Source organism: Camelina sativa, chromosome 12 (genome assembly GCF_000633955.1).
Source record: "Camelina sativa cultivar DH55 chromosome 12, Cs, whole genome shotgun sequence".
Lineage (NCBI taxonomy): Eukaryota > Viridiplantae > Streptophyta > Magnoliopsida > Brassicales > Brassicaceae > Camelina > Camelina sativa.
Genome location: NC_025696.1, coordinates 13972348 through 13988133, shown reverse-complemented (window position 1 = coordinate 13988133; position 15786 = coordinate 13972348). Strand labels below are relative to the sequence as shown.

Here is a 15786-nt window from a genome sequence, read left to right as displayed (position 1 = left end):
GAGAAGAGAGCTTACTGAACGGAGATTCAAAACAAACGAAGCTTCATGTTCACCGGTGGAGAAGATGGCTGGTGATCGACATGGATTTTTGGCTTACTGTCGTCGGAGTTGATCGAGGAGTTTATCGGTTGTCGACTGATTTTTTTTTTCTTCTAAAATCCTTTAAAATTCTACCTCAATAGCTATGATTTTGTGACTCATATTTTTCAAGTAAAAAACAAAACAAAGTCTTACAGAATCATTCAAAATAAATTTTTTTAAAAAATTATGATATTTTGAATAACATCAGATTTCAAATAAGTTTATAAATTATTGATTGAATAACAAGAGATTTTAAATTATTTTAAATGATTTTTACAGAAATTCTAAGTTGAATAACATAGAATTTTAAAAGATTTGTTAAAATCATTAATTGAATAACAAGTGATTTTAAGAATCCTTAAAAATCTTCTAAAATATAAGTTCAATACCCCCTCTAAATTTAAATATGTATGTATATATCTTGTGAAAATTATATTGGAACCATTTTAATAAATCCAAATCTTGGAGTACTGCATTTGGCTTTTTTCTTTTTTTTAATTAACAAACCNTTTTTTTTTTTTTTTTTTTTTTTTTTTGCCAGCCACATAACAGAATTAGCTCAAACGAGCCAATTAGAAGGAAAATTATTCACATAAGTAATTGGAAGCGACTCCACTCTAGCTCTACGCGCCAGCTTGTCCGCTCTACCATTTTGTGATCTGGGTATCTGAACTACAGCGAATGAGATAAAATCCTCCTTATCCTCTTCAATCGCATCCAGATATGTCTTGAAAGCAGGCCACTCGGAGGGTGAAGACACCATCTTCACCAAATCAGAACAGTCTGTGAGAAAAACAACTTTCTCCTTTTCCGCACCTATCATACATCTCATTGCCCAGATAAGGGCTTCCACTTCTGCATGGAGAGGTGACAAGCTACGGCGGGAATTGGATGCACCCATAGTGGGAGATTCTCCATCAGGAGAAATGCAATACCATCCTCTGCCCATAAACTGGTCAGTTACCTTCCATGAGCCATCCACAAAGCATCGATGACTAGATCCATACTCGCGAACCACGTTACTGGTAGGAACCCTAGATCTGGATAGAGATCGAGGATCGCTCTGAGGGAAAGTTCCTGGGGGTTCTTCCTGAGCCGAGCTCCAGAGCTTTGATTCCTCTTCCGCTATCTGTAAAATTGCGACCGGATTGGAATCCAAATTGCTAAATAATTTATCATTGCGGGCCTTCCAAATATACCATAGGATCCACGGGAAAACATCAATCGAAGGAATGTCCTGAAATCTCCAGAATAATGAATCCATATTATCATAGACAGAATTCGAGGGGAAGCAACCCGAAGAAGTAGGGAAGTGGGACAAACCCCAAACCTGCCTAGCCGGGGGGCATAAGAAGAGAGCGTGGTTAATTGTCTCCTCCTCACCTCCACAGATTGCACATTCAATGTCACAACCAAGTCCACGGCGTCGCAAATTAGCTGTTGTCGCCATACAGCCCGTAACTGCTTGCCACAAAAAGTGTCTGAGTTTCGGTGGGCACCGAATCTGCCAGACATGTGCCTGTAAGGGGATAATATTAGGGCCGGAAACAGGTAAAACACTCCCTGATTTCTGGCGCAGAGCCTGATATCCTGATTTAACCGTATAAACACCAGTTTTTGTCAAATGCCAACCCAAGCTATCGGGGGTAAAAAGATTACCAAGGGGTATGGCAGAAATAAGGGCTACATCCTCCGGCTCGAAAGAAGCCGAAAGCAACGCCAAATCCCAGGACTGTGAAGTCCTGTCAATGAAAGTTTCAGCTCTAAGCGTTGAATCGATTGGCGATCCTGAACGCAATGCTGGTCTCGGGGATTGGGCAGGAATCCAGGGGTCAGTCCATACCAGGATGGAAGCCCCAGATCCGACCCGTTTAATGAGTCCTTTGTTCACCAGAGAGCGAGCAGAAATCATACTTCGCCATCCGTAAGACGGAGAGTAAGATTTAATCGGGTCCAAAGGATCCAAATGTCTGTAATATCTTCCTTTGAAAACCTTTGCAAATAAAGAATCTGGGGCTGAAATCAATCGCCATAGTTGCTTAGCCAGCAGAGCGGTATTGAAATCATCCAGGCACCTAAAACCCAAACCTCCCTCCCTTTTATCGGTACACAACTTGTCCCACGCTATCCAATGTAGACCCCGTGTTTCCCCTGTAGAGCTCCACCAGAAATTGGAGATTGCACTAGTAAGTTTCCGTGTGACTGTTTTCGGGATTCGAAAACAGGACATAACAAAGGTGGGAACAGCGGTCGCAACTGATTTGATCATGACCTCTTTCCCTCCCCGAGACAGCAACCTGGCTGGCCATCCACCAGCTCGTTTCTGTAATCGATCCTGGACAAAGGAAAATATCTTAGTTTTTGATCCGCCCAGACTTTCCGGGATACCCAAGTATGAGTTCATCCCTCCTAGAGTGGTAATACCCAGAATGCCTTTTAAATCCTCTCGCACATCTATAGCTACTGTATGCCCAAATTGAACCGAAGATTTCTGAAAATTTATCCGCTGTCCAGAAACCCGTTCATATTGGCGGAGAATCCCCAAGATAACCTCACATTGTTCCTTCGTAGCCCGACAGAAGAACAGACTGTCGTCCGCAAACAATAAGTGAGAAATCGCTGGGCAAGCAGTGGAAACCTTAATACCCGTAATAAGTTTAGACCTTTCCGCTTATTGTAGATTTGCAATCAGAACCTCAGTACACAAGATAAAAAGATAAGGTGACAATGGATCTCCCTGTCGGAGCCCTCTAGATGGAATTATGGATCCCTTGGATTGACCATTTAAGAGAACACTATATTCAACTGATGTGACGCACCACATGATCCATGAAATCCATTTGTCACAAAAACCGAATTTCCGCATTAAATGTTCGAGAAAGGGCCATTCAACTCGATCGTAGGCCTTACTCATATCCGTTTTGATGGCCATGAACTTACCCTTGCATGAAGGGTTGGTGCGGAGTCCATGAAACATCTCCTGGGCGATCAAAATATTATCTGAAATCAGACGTCCTTCTACAAACGCCGATTGTGTCTCAGAAACCAATGCTGGCAGGAATTTACGTAGTCGCTGGCACAAGATCTTCGAGATAATCTTGTATCCAACATTACATAAACTAATTGGGCGCCATTCCGACATCCGAGTTGGCTTTTCCACTTTTGGAATAAGGCATATATTTGTCCTATTTAAGCGTTTGTCAAAACTTCCACCCTGAAAGAAGGAGTCTACTGAAAGTTTTAAATCAGCCTTAACCGTGTCCCAAGCCCGCTGATAAAAGAGGGCTGTCATACCGTCCGGTCCCGGGGCTTTATCAGGATGCATCATAAACAGAGCCTCTTTAATTTCCTGTTCTGTGACTGATCGAATCAGTGACTCATTAATCTCACCCGTAATAGACATATTTATTTCTCCCAAAAAATCCTCGATGTCTGAGGGATCTGTAGACGTGAACATCTCCTGAAAATAAGAGATTGCAATATCCTGCACCTGAGTTTCCTCCGTGGTCCAAAGCCCGGACTCATCATGCATCCCAACAATCCGATTTTTAGCTCTCCTTATCTTCGTCTGAGCATGAAAATAACTTGTATTTTGATCCCCGAAACGCATCCATCTGCTCCGACTCTTCTGATACCAGTAAATCTCTTCATCTCGATAAGCTTCCTGCAGCTTCCAAGTCAATTCCGAAATAACCTCCACAGAAACTCAGTCATCTGATTGAGCCGCTGCTAAGTGGGATTTGAGGTCCTCAATCGTTTCTCGACCAAACGGGGCCTGCGCCTTCCGCCATCGAGAGATTGCTTGGCGACACTTTATTATTTTGTCCATTAAATTCCCGTCTACCCCTGTCTCCCCAGAGGCCCAACCCTCTGAGATTGCACCAAAGAAACCCTCTTTCTCAAGCCATCGTCGATCAAACCGGAATACACTCCTTCCTCGCCGGACCTTATCCTCTAGAGAAGCTAAAACCGGTTTATGGTCCGANGCAGGAATTTACGTAGTCGCTGGCACAAGATCTTCGAGATAATCTTGTATCCAACATTACATAAACTAATTGGGCGCCATTCCGACATCCGAGTTGGCTTTTCCACTTTTGGAATAAGGCATATATTTGTCCTATTTAAGCGTTTGTCAAAACTTCCACCCTGAAAGAAGGAGTCTACTGAAAGTTTTAAATCAGCCTTAACCGTGTCCCAAGCCCGCTGATAAAAGAGGGCTGTCATACCGTCCGGTCCCGGGGCTTTATCAGGATGCATCATAAACAGAGCCTCTTTAATTTCCTGTTCTGTGACTGATCGAATCAGTGACTCATTAATCTCACCCGTAATAGACATATTTATTTCTCCCAAAAAATCCTCGATGTCTGAGGGATCTGTAGACGTGAACATCTCCTGAAAATAAGAGATTGCAATATCCTGCACCTGAGTTTCCTCCGTGGTCCAAAGCCCGGACTCATCATGCATCCCAACAATCCGATTTTTAGCTCTCCTTATCTTCGTCTGAGCATGAAAATAACTTGTATTTTGATCCCCGAAACGCATCCATCTGCTCCGACTCTTCTGATACCAGTAAATCTCTTCATCTCGATAAGCTTCCTGCAGCTTCCAAGTCAATTCCGAAATAACCTCCACAGAAACTCAGTCATCTGATTGAGCCGCTGCTAAGTGGGATTTGAGGTCCTCAATCGTTTCTCGACCAAACGGGGCCTGCGCCTTCCGCCATCGAGAGATTGCTTGGCGACACTTTATTATTTTGTCCATTAAATTCCCGTCTACCCCTGTCTCCCCAGAGGCCCAACCCTCTGAGATTGCACCAAAGAAACCCTCTTTCTCAAGCCATCGTCGATCAAACCGGAATACACTCCTTCCTCGCCGGACCTTATCCTCTAGAGAAGCTAAAACCGGTTTATGGTCCGAGGCTATCATCGGTAAATATTCTGTAACCGCATCCCGGAACAAGTCATGGAGCTTCTCATTGGCTAAGGCTCTGTCAAGCCGACAGCGAATGGGCTTCTTATCTCGCCAACCGCGCCAAGACAAACTATCCCCAATCGCGGGAAACTCTAGTAATCCACAATGCCGAATCATCGTGTTAAAATTCACAAATGAAGATGCATGACGAAGTTTACCACCTCGTTTTTCGTGGTTTCCTTTTAACTCATTAAAATCACCTATAAGAAACCAAGGAGAATCCCGAGATAAACCAATCCGTGTTAACCGTTCCCACACAAAGTCCCGGTTCTTTGGGACCGGGTCACCATAAATGAAGGTAAAATAAATAACATGACCTTTATAAATGAGTTCCAGATCAATCAAACGATTGGATTCAAATAAAATAGAAACATCATAGGTATTATTATAAAATAAGGCTAAACCGCCACTACAACCGATAGGATCAACCGTTGTTAAATTTGAATAACCAAAATGACCAACAAAAGGTTCTAAAACAGATAAAGGCTGTCTTGTTTCAGACAAAAATAAAAAATCAGGTCTATGTTTTCCCCATAAATCCCTGAGATACCCGATAGTCGCTTTATTTCCGAGCCCCTGACAATTCCAGCTCAAAATCTTCATTTATCCATGGTTGGTTTGGGTGGTTTTGCACCACCTGCTGGACCCTTCTCCTGATCCTGGTTCCTCGGGTTTGCACCTTCCCCAGCTTCTTTAGGGACAGGGCGTTTCCTTGGTGTTGTACGCAAGTACACATTCAACTTCCTGGAAGCAACGCCTTTATTAGCCAAAGGAGGCTTCACCTTGTTAACCTTCTCCACCTGAGGAGCCACAGCAGGAGCGATACCTGTGTTAATTAGCGTAGCCGTAGGACCAGACTCTGAAACCGTTGCCTCACCACCAGAAGTCGCAGTGACTATGGTGGGTTCCGATGTTGGCTCTTCGACCCGTTCATCCATGTGTCCATCAGCCTGTTGCTCAGGATCACTAACCGTTACGTCTTCAGCCTCTGCCTCAGCTTCTTCCATCATCTGATCAATGTTCTTGTCCAATATCCCTGCTGCTGCCGAGACCTGCGGACGCAGTATCGAACCTGTCTCATCCGCTGGAACCGAATGATCCTCATGGGCTGCTTCGGTTGAAGCCAATGGCACAGCATCGGGATCCGTGGTCTGTGAGGCCAAACCAGTATCCACAGCTGGTGACTCTGCACCTACAAGAGTTGCATCATCAACAAGACTAGAGTGTGAAGCTATCTCTGGTTCCTGAAAAAGGGGTCTCCGGACCCGCTTCAATGGTGGAACCCCGAAAGTTGCAGTCTGGACCGCCACTTGCTCAACCTGATTCGGGATTTGTCCCTGTTCCAGCTCCTCCACCTGAGTCACACCCACTTGCGGATCAACCGTGTTTGTAGTTTTAGCTCTGTATCGGTGATCATTGGGCTGCACCGAGTTGTTGGACCTGCAGGGTTTGGCTGAAGTTTCACCCGTTTCCCTTGTAGGCCGATTCCTTACCCCTCCATGCTGTGGAAAGATATCTACAGTTGGAATTAAAACTTATTACTATAGGTAAAACTTTATGGTAAAAAAAATAAAAATCTGAAAGTCTTGAATTGGACAGAAGATTTGTTTTTTTCTTTTTCTTTTCTAGGTTTACAGGTGTTTGAAGCAAGTGTTGAGGTGAGCTCCTCTTTGAGACTAACGATTTTCTGGAACTCAAAAAGACAAAAACCATAACCCAATTTAGAACTGAGATAAAATTTCTTAGAAAAATACCTTCCTAGCCAGAACAGACTCATTGCTTGAAACGAACTCAAATCGATTTGAAATTTTTTTGAGGAAAGAATAAATATGACATTGTTCCCTTTGTCTCTTTATCTGCATATACATATATCACTATCGCAGATCAAAACATGAAAAAAACTATAAATAAATAAATAACGGGGTTCATTTATTCATTATTTTTAGAGTATACTAAACACAACTACACAAGACACAACACGAAGTTAACATTTTTAAAAGTTTTCGTATTACATGTTCTGTCAAAGTTCAAGACTTTGATCATTATTATTTCAACATTTACGGTAATAAATTATTAGTTTCCACTGGAAAGTTTGATTCTTCATCCACGTCGTATGAAGAAAAAACAGAGAAAAATGATGTTTACACTTTTCTTATAACTTCTTCTGTGGGCTGAGTAGGAGTTTGGGTTTCAGATCAATAGACCTGCTCATAAAGAAAACACGTTCAATTAGTGAGAAAAAAAAAAAATTCAATTTTGTTAGTTGGATGGTTCACTTACTTGTGAAGCTATTCCTCTGTAATTTCTTCTTTTACACTTGTTCCTAGCTTTTGTTCATCTTCTCCAACTTTCAAATTCGGACAATTCACAATCGTGCATTTCACCAGATTCGGGAGTTTAGCTCCAACGGTGGATAAAACAGGCAACTCAAGAAGCTGAAGCTTGTGAAGCTTCGATAATTCTCCTACTTCTACTTCAAACAACCTCTCCAGCTTATCACAGAACTTCACTCGTAGAATCTCAAGGTTATCAGGAATCTCGGAGAATAGCGATGTGATGCTTGGACAACAATCTATGCTTAGCTTCTTAAGGTTCTTGAAGATGAATCCTCCTTTGTTACTGTACAAGCTTTTTAGTAGTGGAAGATTTGATATCCAAAGATTCTCCAATGATGATGATGATGATGATTTCTCTTTCTCTTGTTGTTCATCTGATTCGAAGAGAACATTCATGTTCTTGCACCTCTCTACCCAACAACCTTTGACTAAGCTCATCTGAAACTCGTCGAAGATGGAAGATACGCTTCTAGATCCATTCTCTGTTATAGAGACATACTCTGCTTTGGCTATATACTCTGTACCAAGATTCATTGGTTTGTTGACATCAACGATATCTATACCCAAAGGAACTTCAGGATCAAGAACTCTGTATCTATCGCCTTGATGAACAAGTTTCTCTCCTTTTTCGTGAATGTCTTCAGCTACATTTGAGAACATAGAGCCATCTGAATTTGTTTCTAAACATTCCTTTATATCGCTCCACTCTTTTCGCTCTAAACAAAATGAATTCGCGAGAACAATGCGTTTTGAAGAATTGTAGATGCTCTGTTTTGGCAACTCTGGAAACGTCTTTAGTTTAGTCCCTGAGAGATTGATCTCGAGAAGATAAATCATATCCTCGAATGATCCTTCGATTTTCTCCAGTTCGGTGCAGCCCGAAACATCGAGGATCTCAAGATATGTCATCTTTCCAAGATTTGGAAGAGCCTTTAACTTGCAACAGTTTCTTATGATGAGCTCCTTGAGGTTAGATAGCTCTGAGATTTTGTCAGGTAACTCACCAAGATTTGTTTCCGAAAGATTGACTTTGTGGAGGTAAGACATCTTCCCAAAGGATCCATTTATCTTCTTCAACTTATTGCATCCACAAACGTCGAAAACCTCAAGGTGCGTCAGATTCTCAATGCTTGGAAGCTCTTCAATCTGAGAACAGTTCCTTAGTATAAGCTGATTGAGATTAACAACATCTGCGATCGTGTCAGCTAACTCTGGAAGTACTGTCTTTGAAAGATCAAGGATCCTAAGCTCTTTCTTCTCCTCTAAACACACTTCAAGCATCTCCACTAAGCTTGTAGCACCAGAGGCATCAAGAATCTGAAGATTAGTCAAGGGCTTAAGCTGTGGCAATCTCTTAAGCCTTGTGCAGTTACGTAGCAAGAGTCGTGTCAAGGATGGCATCGTGCTGAAGTCTTTCATATGAAATATCGGTAAGCGGATGATCTGAGTCTCTGAGAAGTCCAAGTGTTCGAGCTTCCGAAGATGAGCGAAGTTCTTGTTCTTTCCTTTATAGTCTTTCCAATCTTTAACTCTATCGAAGTAAGACTCGAGTTTTCGAGCTCCACGTATGTCGATAACTTCTAGCTTTTTTGTAGCTACGTTGAAGTTAGGCAGATCTTGTAGTTCAGAGCAGTTTCTTAGGATGAAGCAACGGAGCATTTTTAGGTTTTCGATTGTGGAAGGCGAAGATTTGATAGCAAGACCTGAAAGGTTAAGACTTTGAAGCTGACTCATTTTCTTGAAGAAATCATCAGGAATACTATTCAGAGAACTTGCACCAGAGACTTCAAGAACATGTAGGCCTTTAAGATCCGTAAGCTCATTGATGTTTTGGATAAGATCGCAGTCCCTGATCACGAGTACTCGGAGTTTATTAAGCTTAGATAAAGACAAAACAAGATCTTGGAACGTTGGCTCAAAGAGTACAACAACTTCAAGATCTTGCATCTCTGGTCTCTCAAAGAACTTTCCGGAAACTTCTCTACGTAAACGATTTCCGCAAGCGATAATCGTCGTGATGTTCTTCTGCTTAGATTGAATTGTTTGTATCATATCATCGATTAAGATGATTTTTCCAAGACCTTTTCTCTTGTCTCCTCCGTAAACTCTGTCGAATCCAAGACAAGATCTTCCAAAGAATCCACAATCTTGAAGGTCTAATAGATTGCTCATAGAAAACTCTGGAACCACCATGTTGTCTTCTTGTATCTTCAAGATTCCTCTATTCATAAACTCCATCAAAATGGAATGTCCTTCCTGGTAAGCTTTTTCAACCGACTTAACTGGATCAAAATACCCTTCAAGCATCCAGTGCACGATTAGGTCGCGGTAGTAAGCGCATCCAGAGTACTTGTAGAAGTCCAAGATATGCCAAAAGCAAGCAATGACTGGACGTGTGCTCGTCTCCTCAAGCTTTAACAGCTCGTAACTCAATCGCAAAACGGGATTGTAGCGGTTGCGTTCTATAGCGTTCTTTGAAGCAGCAGCTGCGTCTAATGACTCGGACGATAGAATCAGTTCTTCAATGATCCTTCTCTGTTTCGCAGAAAATGACTTGATGTTGTGTAAGGACTTGGCTAAAACAACGATCGCAGCTGGTAAGCCCTTGCTCTTGCTCAATATGCAAGACATCAAACTAGGTTTGTTGATCGTAAACATTTTAAGTAAGTTTTGAGAACCGCGGAGTAAGTTTCGTGACTCGTCTTCGGTAAGCGGAGTGACTTTGATCGTTATCGATTCTTTCTCCTCTCTTTCGTCTCTTCTTGTGATTAGAAGCTTAAGAGTTGAGTGTTCATTAAGAAACTCCCGGAGATTTAGGTCTTCCATTACATGGTTTTCAGTTGTCATACTTCCTTCATCATCCAAAATCAATAGAAGATTCTTCTTCTTGTTATTGCTCATCACATGCGTAACCTTCTCTTTCAAGCTCTCTAAAGAGTAATCAAGCTCATCAGGTTCTTCGCCTTCTTCAAACTCGTAAATTATCGATAACTGAGCAGCTAAGTTCTCGTAAAGGGACTTCACGTCTTCAATCCTTTTGTTCAGATGCAACCAAAGGACATTGTAATTAGAAGATCTTTCTTGGGTTACACGTTTGCTTACTTCTTTTGCAAGCCATGTCTTCCCTATACCAGCTTCACCGACGAGGAGAGTTCTTGAAGCGACACCGTCTGGTCCCAATGATTCCATTATCTTCTTAAGAATCTCTTCTCTGCTTATTTGATCTTTCTTCTCTCGATTGTCCATCTCTATAAAAATAGATTGGTATCTCCACTGTTTTTGTTTTTTTTTGCTTCTTTCTTTCTAGTTTTTCTTTGTTTTGTCTTGTCATCCTTCGTTGATGATTCACGTATTTATACTACTCTATCCATACTCGATAACTTCTATATCAATCTATAAAAGAATAATTTGTTTTCTTTTTCAGTTTAGATTATATTCTGTCAACAGGAAACGCTAAGTATAATTATGTACTATATTTCTTCCTAAAATTTCACCCTTATCTATTTCAGAGTAACAAGTATACTCACTTTTGTTTCTTTTTGGATCTGTGTGAAGTAACAATGACTTTTGGAATTGTTTACTACACAAGTAAAACTTTTCTTATGCGTCTATCACACACACAAAAAAAGTTACATAATCACTACATTTATTTGATACTCTTTGCTACGGTCCATATATTGCTCTCTAGTAGTGATTTTGTGATACACGTCTAGGAAAGTGAGGGTATAGATGTTTAACTTAACATATTGGGGAGAATATAGGTGCAACTTCTCTTAAGCTGAAAGGAAATTAATATTATAATACTGATTCATTACTTCTTTTAAAAGTGAAGTATTTTTTTGAAAGATCACTATATTCTTAGAGCAATGATCACATTTCATAACTTTTTTTTAATTATCATTTAAAAGAAATTTATCAAAAATGCCATGAACAGTGACCAACTTTCTCCTCGATGCCACTTCCAATTTTTACTTCTCCCGCCTGCCACACGGTCGCTACAGAAAGACTAGTTTACCCTCCGATTGATCTCTCGTTAAAAAATAAAGAAAACAATTTTAATTAAACAAAACAATATTTTAATCACTTCGTAGACTACACCCACCCCTTCGTCTTCTCTTCTCAGAACATCATCTACACCACTTCATAGAATTATCTTTCTTCTTCGTCTCCTCTTTGTCGCCGAACACCCAATGTCATGATGAACTTAATACAGTCACTCCTACGGCCGAATCCTCCGCCGCTTCCACCTCCAGCCGCCGAAGTCGGCGAGACAGAGGAACATCCTTCCGAACCCGACCCTTGGTATTTGAGATAACTTTTGCGTTTTTTATTTTACTTTTAAAGAAAATCCAAAAACCTAAGTTCTCGTCTTTCTCGTTTTAGTCTGCGTGGACCAGATTCCGTGAATTTAAGCGAGGTAGAGACAATGGCCGATACCGCCTCTTCCAGGTTTGTTTGTGTTTATTGTTTCGAATTCTCATAGCCGCCTATTTCGTTAAAATTTGGACGATAGACCAAATTGTTGAGAGACCTAATTGTAGATCCGTTTAATATTGTCCACCAAAGTTAGAAATTCGGACGATGGACCAAATGTTCGGGAGACCTATTTGTAGATCCGTTTAATCTTGTCCACCAAAGTTTGAAATTCGCCCGATAGACCAAATATTTGAGAGACCTATTTGTAGATCCGTTTAATCTTGTCCACCAACTGTTTTCATCAAGATAGACCATTGTCCACCTTCGCTTTTTTACATCAATCCGTCTTCTGACCTTTGGTCTATCCGTCTTCTTTTGTCACCCCACTGTTTTTATCATGATAGACCATGGTCCTCTTTGTCGTCTCGGCAGATCCGTCTTCCTGTTCTTTGTCTAACCGTATTTTCCTCTTTGTCGTTTCGGTCTACTCGTGGTAAACCTCACATTGTTTACATTATGCAGGTCTGCTGACAACGAAAGCGCCGAACGTGTAATACATATGGTGGACCAGACCAGACAGACAAGGTAGATGTCCACTATAAGATGGACCATTTCCAACTTTCTTATCTTTCTGTCCACCGTTAACTGTCCACCAAATTTACTTACGTTTCTCCTTATTATGCCTCCAATGCAGGTCTGATGACCACGATGGAACTGGGTCTGTTATGCCTCCTGAGGTGCAGTTTGTACCTGATGTCGTCACTGATGTGCCAATGGTGGACTAGACCAGACAGACAAGGTAGATGTCCACTTTAAGATGGACCATCTCCAATCTTCTATGCCATGAACATCTACTGTTACCTGTCCCCCAAATTTACTTACGTTCCTCCTTATTATGCCTCCAATGCAGGTCTGATGACCACGATGGAACTGGGTATGTTATGCCTCCGGAGGCGCAGTTTGTACCTGGTGTCGCCACTGATGTGCCAATGGTGGACCAGACCAAACAGACAAGGTAGATGTCCACTATAAGATGGACCATCTCCAATCTTCTAACCTTTCTGTCTACCGTTAACTGTCCACCAAATTTACTTACGTTGGTCCTTCTTATGCCTCCAATGCAGGTCTGATGCCTACGATGGAACTGGGTCTGTAATGCCTCCGGAGGAGCAGTTTGTACCTTGTGGTGACACTGACGGGCCAATGGTGGACCAGACCAGACAGACAAGGTAGATGTCCACTCTAAGATGGACCATTCCAACTTTATTATCTTGATGTCTACCGTTAACTTTCCACCAAATGTTTGATGAACATTGTTGTCTCTACCTCGCTTAACAGGATGGGTGAAGTGTTCGGGGACAATAGTAATCCCTTGCCTGCGGAAGCTACTCAAGATATTGACGTCTCCTTACTCCCTCCTAGGTTATTTGCGACTAATCGCTATCCTGCTAGAGGTCGCATCAATTCATACTCAAAGCCAGAGTATCTGCTGGACATTGTTGAAGTTTTCCAGGGAACTCCGGAGTTTCAATGGCTGAAAGCATCTCCCTTTGGACATCTGTTTCAACTACCGGTCCACAAGAGCTCACTGTCTGGTAAACTTGTCCACCAGATTCTCTGTCGGTCCCTTGTAACCCGTAAGCTACACGAAATGTGGTTTGTTTTTGGCGGACAACCTATTCGGTTTTCCCTCCGTGAGTTTGGTCTCCTCACAGGCCTGAAATGTACCTTACCCTTCTGAGTTAGAGATGAAAAAGTTGCAAACACCAGACGAAGGCTGTCAGCCTTACTGGTATACTCTGGTTGGTCCAAAAGACTCGTACTCAATCCGTGACATTGTTTACATGTTGAAGCGGGATAAGTTGCTGCCGCAAGAAAAAAGAATGGACGGCCAACGTAGGATATGGCTTGCACTCATTGTTATAGTAGAAGGTATACTTGTTTGCGACTCCTCAAAGGTTAGAGCATCAAAGGAAGTAGCAGAGATGCTGAAAGACTTGCAGGCCTTTGTCAACTACCCATGGGGAAGAAAATCCTTTGAACGGACGATAGAGACGGTTATGGTTGGCAAATTCAACCGCACTCCTGATGTCTTACTCAAAAAGCTGATGCGGTCCCATACTGCCACACATGGCTTCACCCTTTCTTTCCAGTTGTTGATCTTAAATGCTATCCCCATGTTGGAGACTTATCTTCCTGACGCTGATGATGAGCTCAATTTTACGGACCGCTCTGTTCAACATCTTACAAAGCTGAGGTCATTCCACAATTCTAACATCCTCAAAACAGAAATGGCAACAACTGTAAGTTCTACTGTATTTTTTACACACAGAACAAAAAGTTAGATCCTGGATTTATGTCATCTCATTTTTACTTTTTCATAAACAGCTTGAAGTTGAATGGATTATGCACTCAAACGACGCAGTAGACAAAATGGCAATTTCTTGGAATGACGAGGTGGAAGATCAGCGAGTTGATTACATTTGCCAAAAAATCAAGCACGGCCACGAGTTTAAGCTGGATGTCTGGCACGGAGGACTGGTGACTCTCCCACTTATGGGTATAGTACACGATGGACCTAGCCAGCCGGTGCAACTACCTTCAAAAGCGGCAACTAAGTCTACTATTCCGAAAACAAAGGCAAACGGAAACCGAGTGCGTCTGTGGGAGAAGAAAATGTTCCTCTTCATTCTTACACTGCAAATGAACTTCTACTTGAGGTTGACCGGAGAAACAATGAACACTTATCCAAAATTCAGCAGATGTGGGCTGTTGAGAAAAGTCTCTTAAAGGTCGAGATTTATGATGATATACTCAGTACTTTGCAAAGAAAAGGGGTTTTCTGTAACTCACCACCTACCAATGATCCAAACTCGGTGGACAAGTTCAACCACTCAAGATGGGATAGTTACGGGATGGACATCTAAAACATTATCACAAATATCAACAACAAGAACGAAGACGCAGAGGTTAGCAAATAGGGATATAGTACATCTAGTAACTATATGTTCTTACCGCTTTTTACTCTCCATGCCTAACTTGTATTAACATGCTCTGCCATCGTTAATTAGGAGGGAAATGATGGACTAAATGAAGACGCTCACATTCAAGATAATGTTGATCTGGGCAACTCCTCTACGGATGAGGTTTAACATAATAACAAATGCATTATCTTTCTTATTTAACATATTTACACCCTAAATCCAGTACAATTATCTACTCATCAGGAGAAAGCTGCATCAGCTGATGAGGAGGACAACGCAACGGAATCACTAGTTCCGGATCAATATGAGGTAGTTGTTCTCTTGTTCTTTCTTTGACCTGATGGACGAGTTTAGAAATGTTGCATTTCTTCCTCGTTTTCGACAGGACTCTGACTGGACACCTGATTGGACACCTGATGATCAGCCTGAGAAGCAGGTACTTTCTAACCAACCCGGTGATACACATGAGCCACCACACATCGACATAGTGAATCAGGTAAATATTAAATGGACAAATATTGCTGTTAAACAAAACTTGTCCACTCATGTACTTATGTCCACCGGGTTTTAAGGAGCATGATACGATTGACTCTTCCGGGGACGAGGAAACACACATGTCCCGCGGTGACCATTCTGAAGCTGAGGAAGAGATTGTCTCTCAGCAGGAGGACATTAATGCAGCTAATGGACATGTAGATGGAGATGCAGATGGAGATGCTAGTGGAGATACAGATGGACATGCAGATGAAGATGCAGATGGAGATGGACAGGCTTTACATGTATGTCATAATGAAACCAATGCATCTGTTGTTGAGGTATGATTGATGGACATTAAATTATTAATGTGTATCATATTTACCTTGCTGCCTTCCTGATGGCAATGGAATTTTACAGGTACCCACCAAAGCTAGTAGGAAACGTCGTAACCCTATTGCCGACCAATATCTTACTCCACTCCCGCCGAAAAGAAGTAGGACAGTTCCTAGGCGTTATGGACA

General features: G+C 41.8%; 1 protein-coding gene across 2 annotated transcripts; it reads right to left on the bottom strand.

The window, feature by feature from the left end:
• LOC104731665 (putative disease resistance protein At4g19050) lies at positions 6081-10708 on the bottom strand. 2 transcript variants are annotated; one of them, XR_758631.1, is made up of 4 exons: positions 7333-10708; positions 7198-7256; positions 6807-6908; positions 6081-6568 (listed from the first exon to the last, which is right to left on the bottom strand). XR_758631.1 is itself a non-coding variant. In XM_010451115.2 (2 exons), exon 1 carries the CDS (start codon positions 10632-10634, stop codon positions 7341-7343), a length of 3294 nt encoding a protein of 1097 aa, XP_010449417.1. In that variant the 5' UTR covers positions 10635-10708; the 3' UTR covers positions 6961-7256; positions 7333-7340. The 2 variants fall into 2 exon arrangements, 1 of the variants encoding a protein (XP_010449417.1); XM_010451115.2 differs by lacking the exons at positions 6081-6568; positions 6807-6908 and having other exon boundaries at positions 6961-7256.

Excerpts from the sequence above, each read along its gene's own strand:
- LOC104731665 (XM_010451115.2), bottom strand. The coding sequence starts at position 10,634 with ATGGACAATCGAGAGAAGAAAGATCAAATAAGCAGAGAAGAGATTCTT.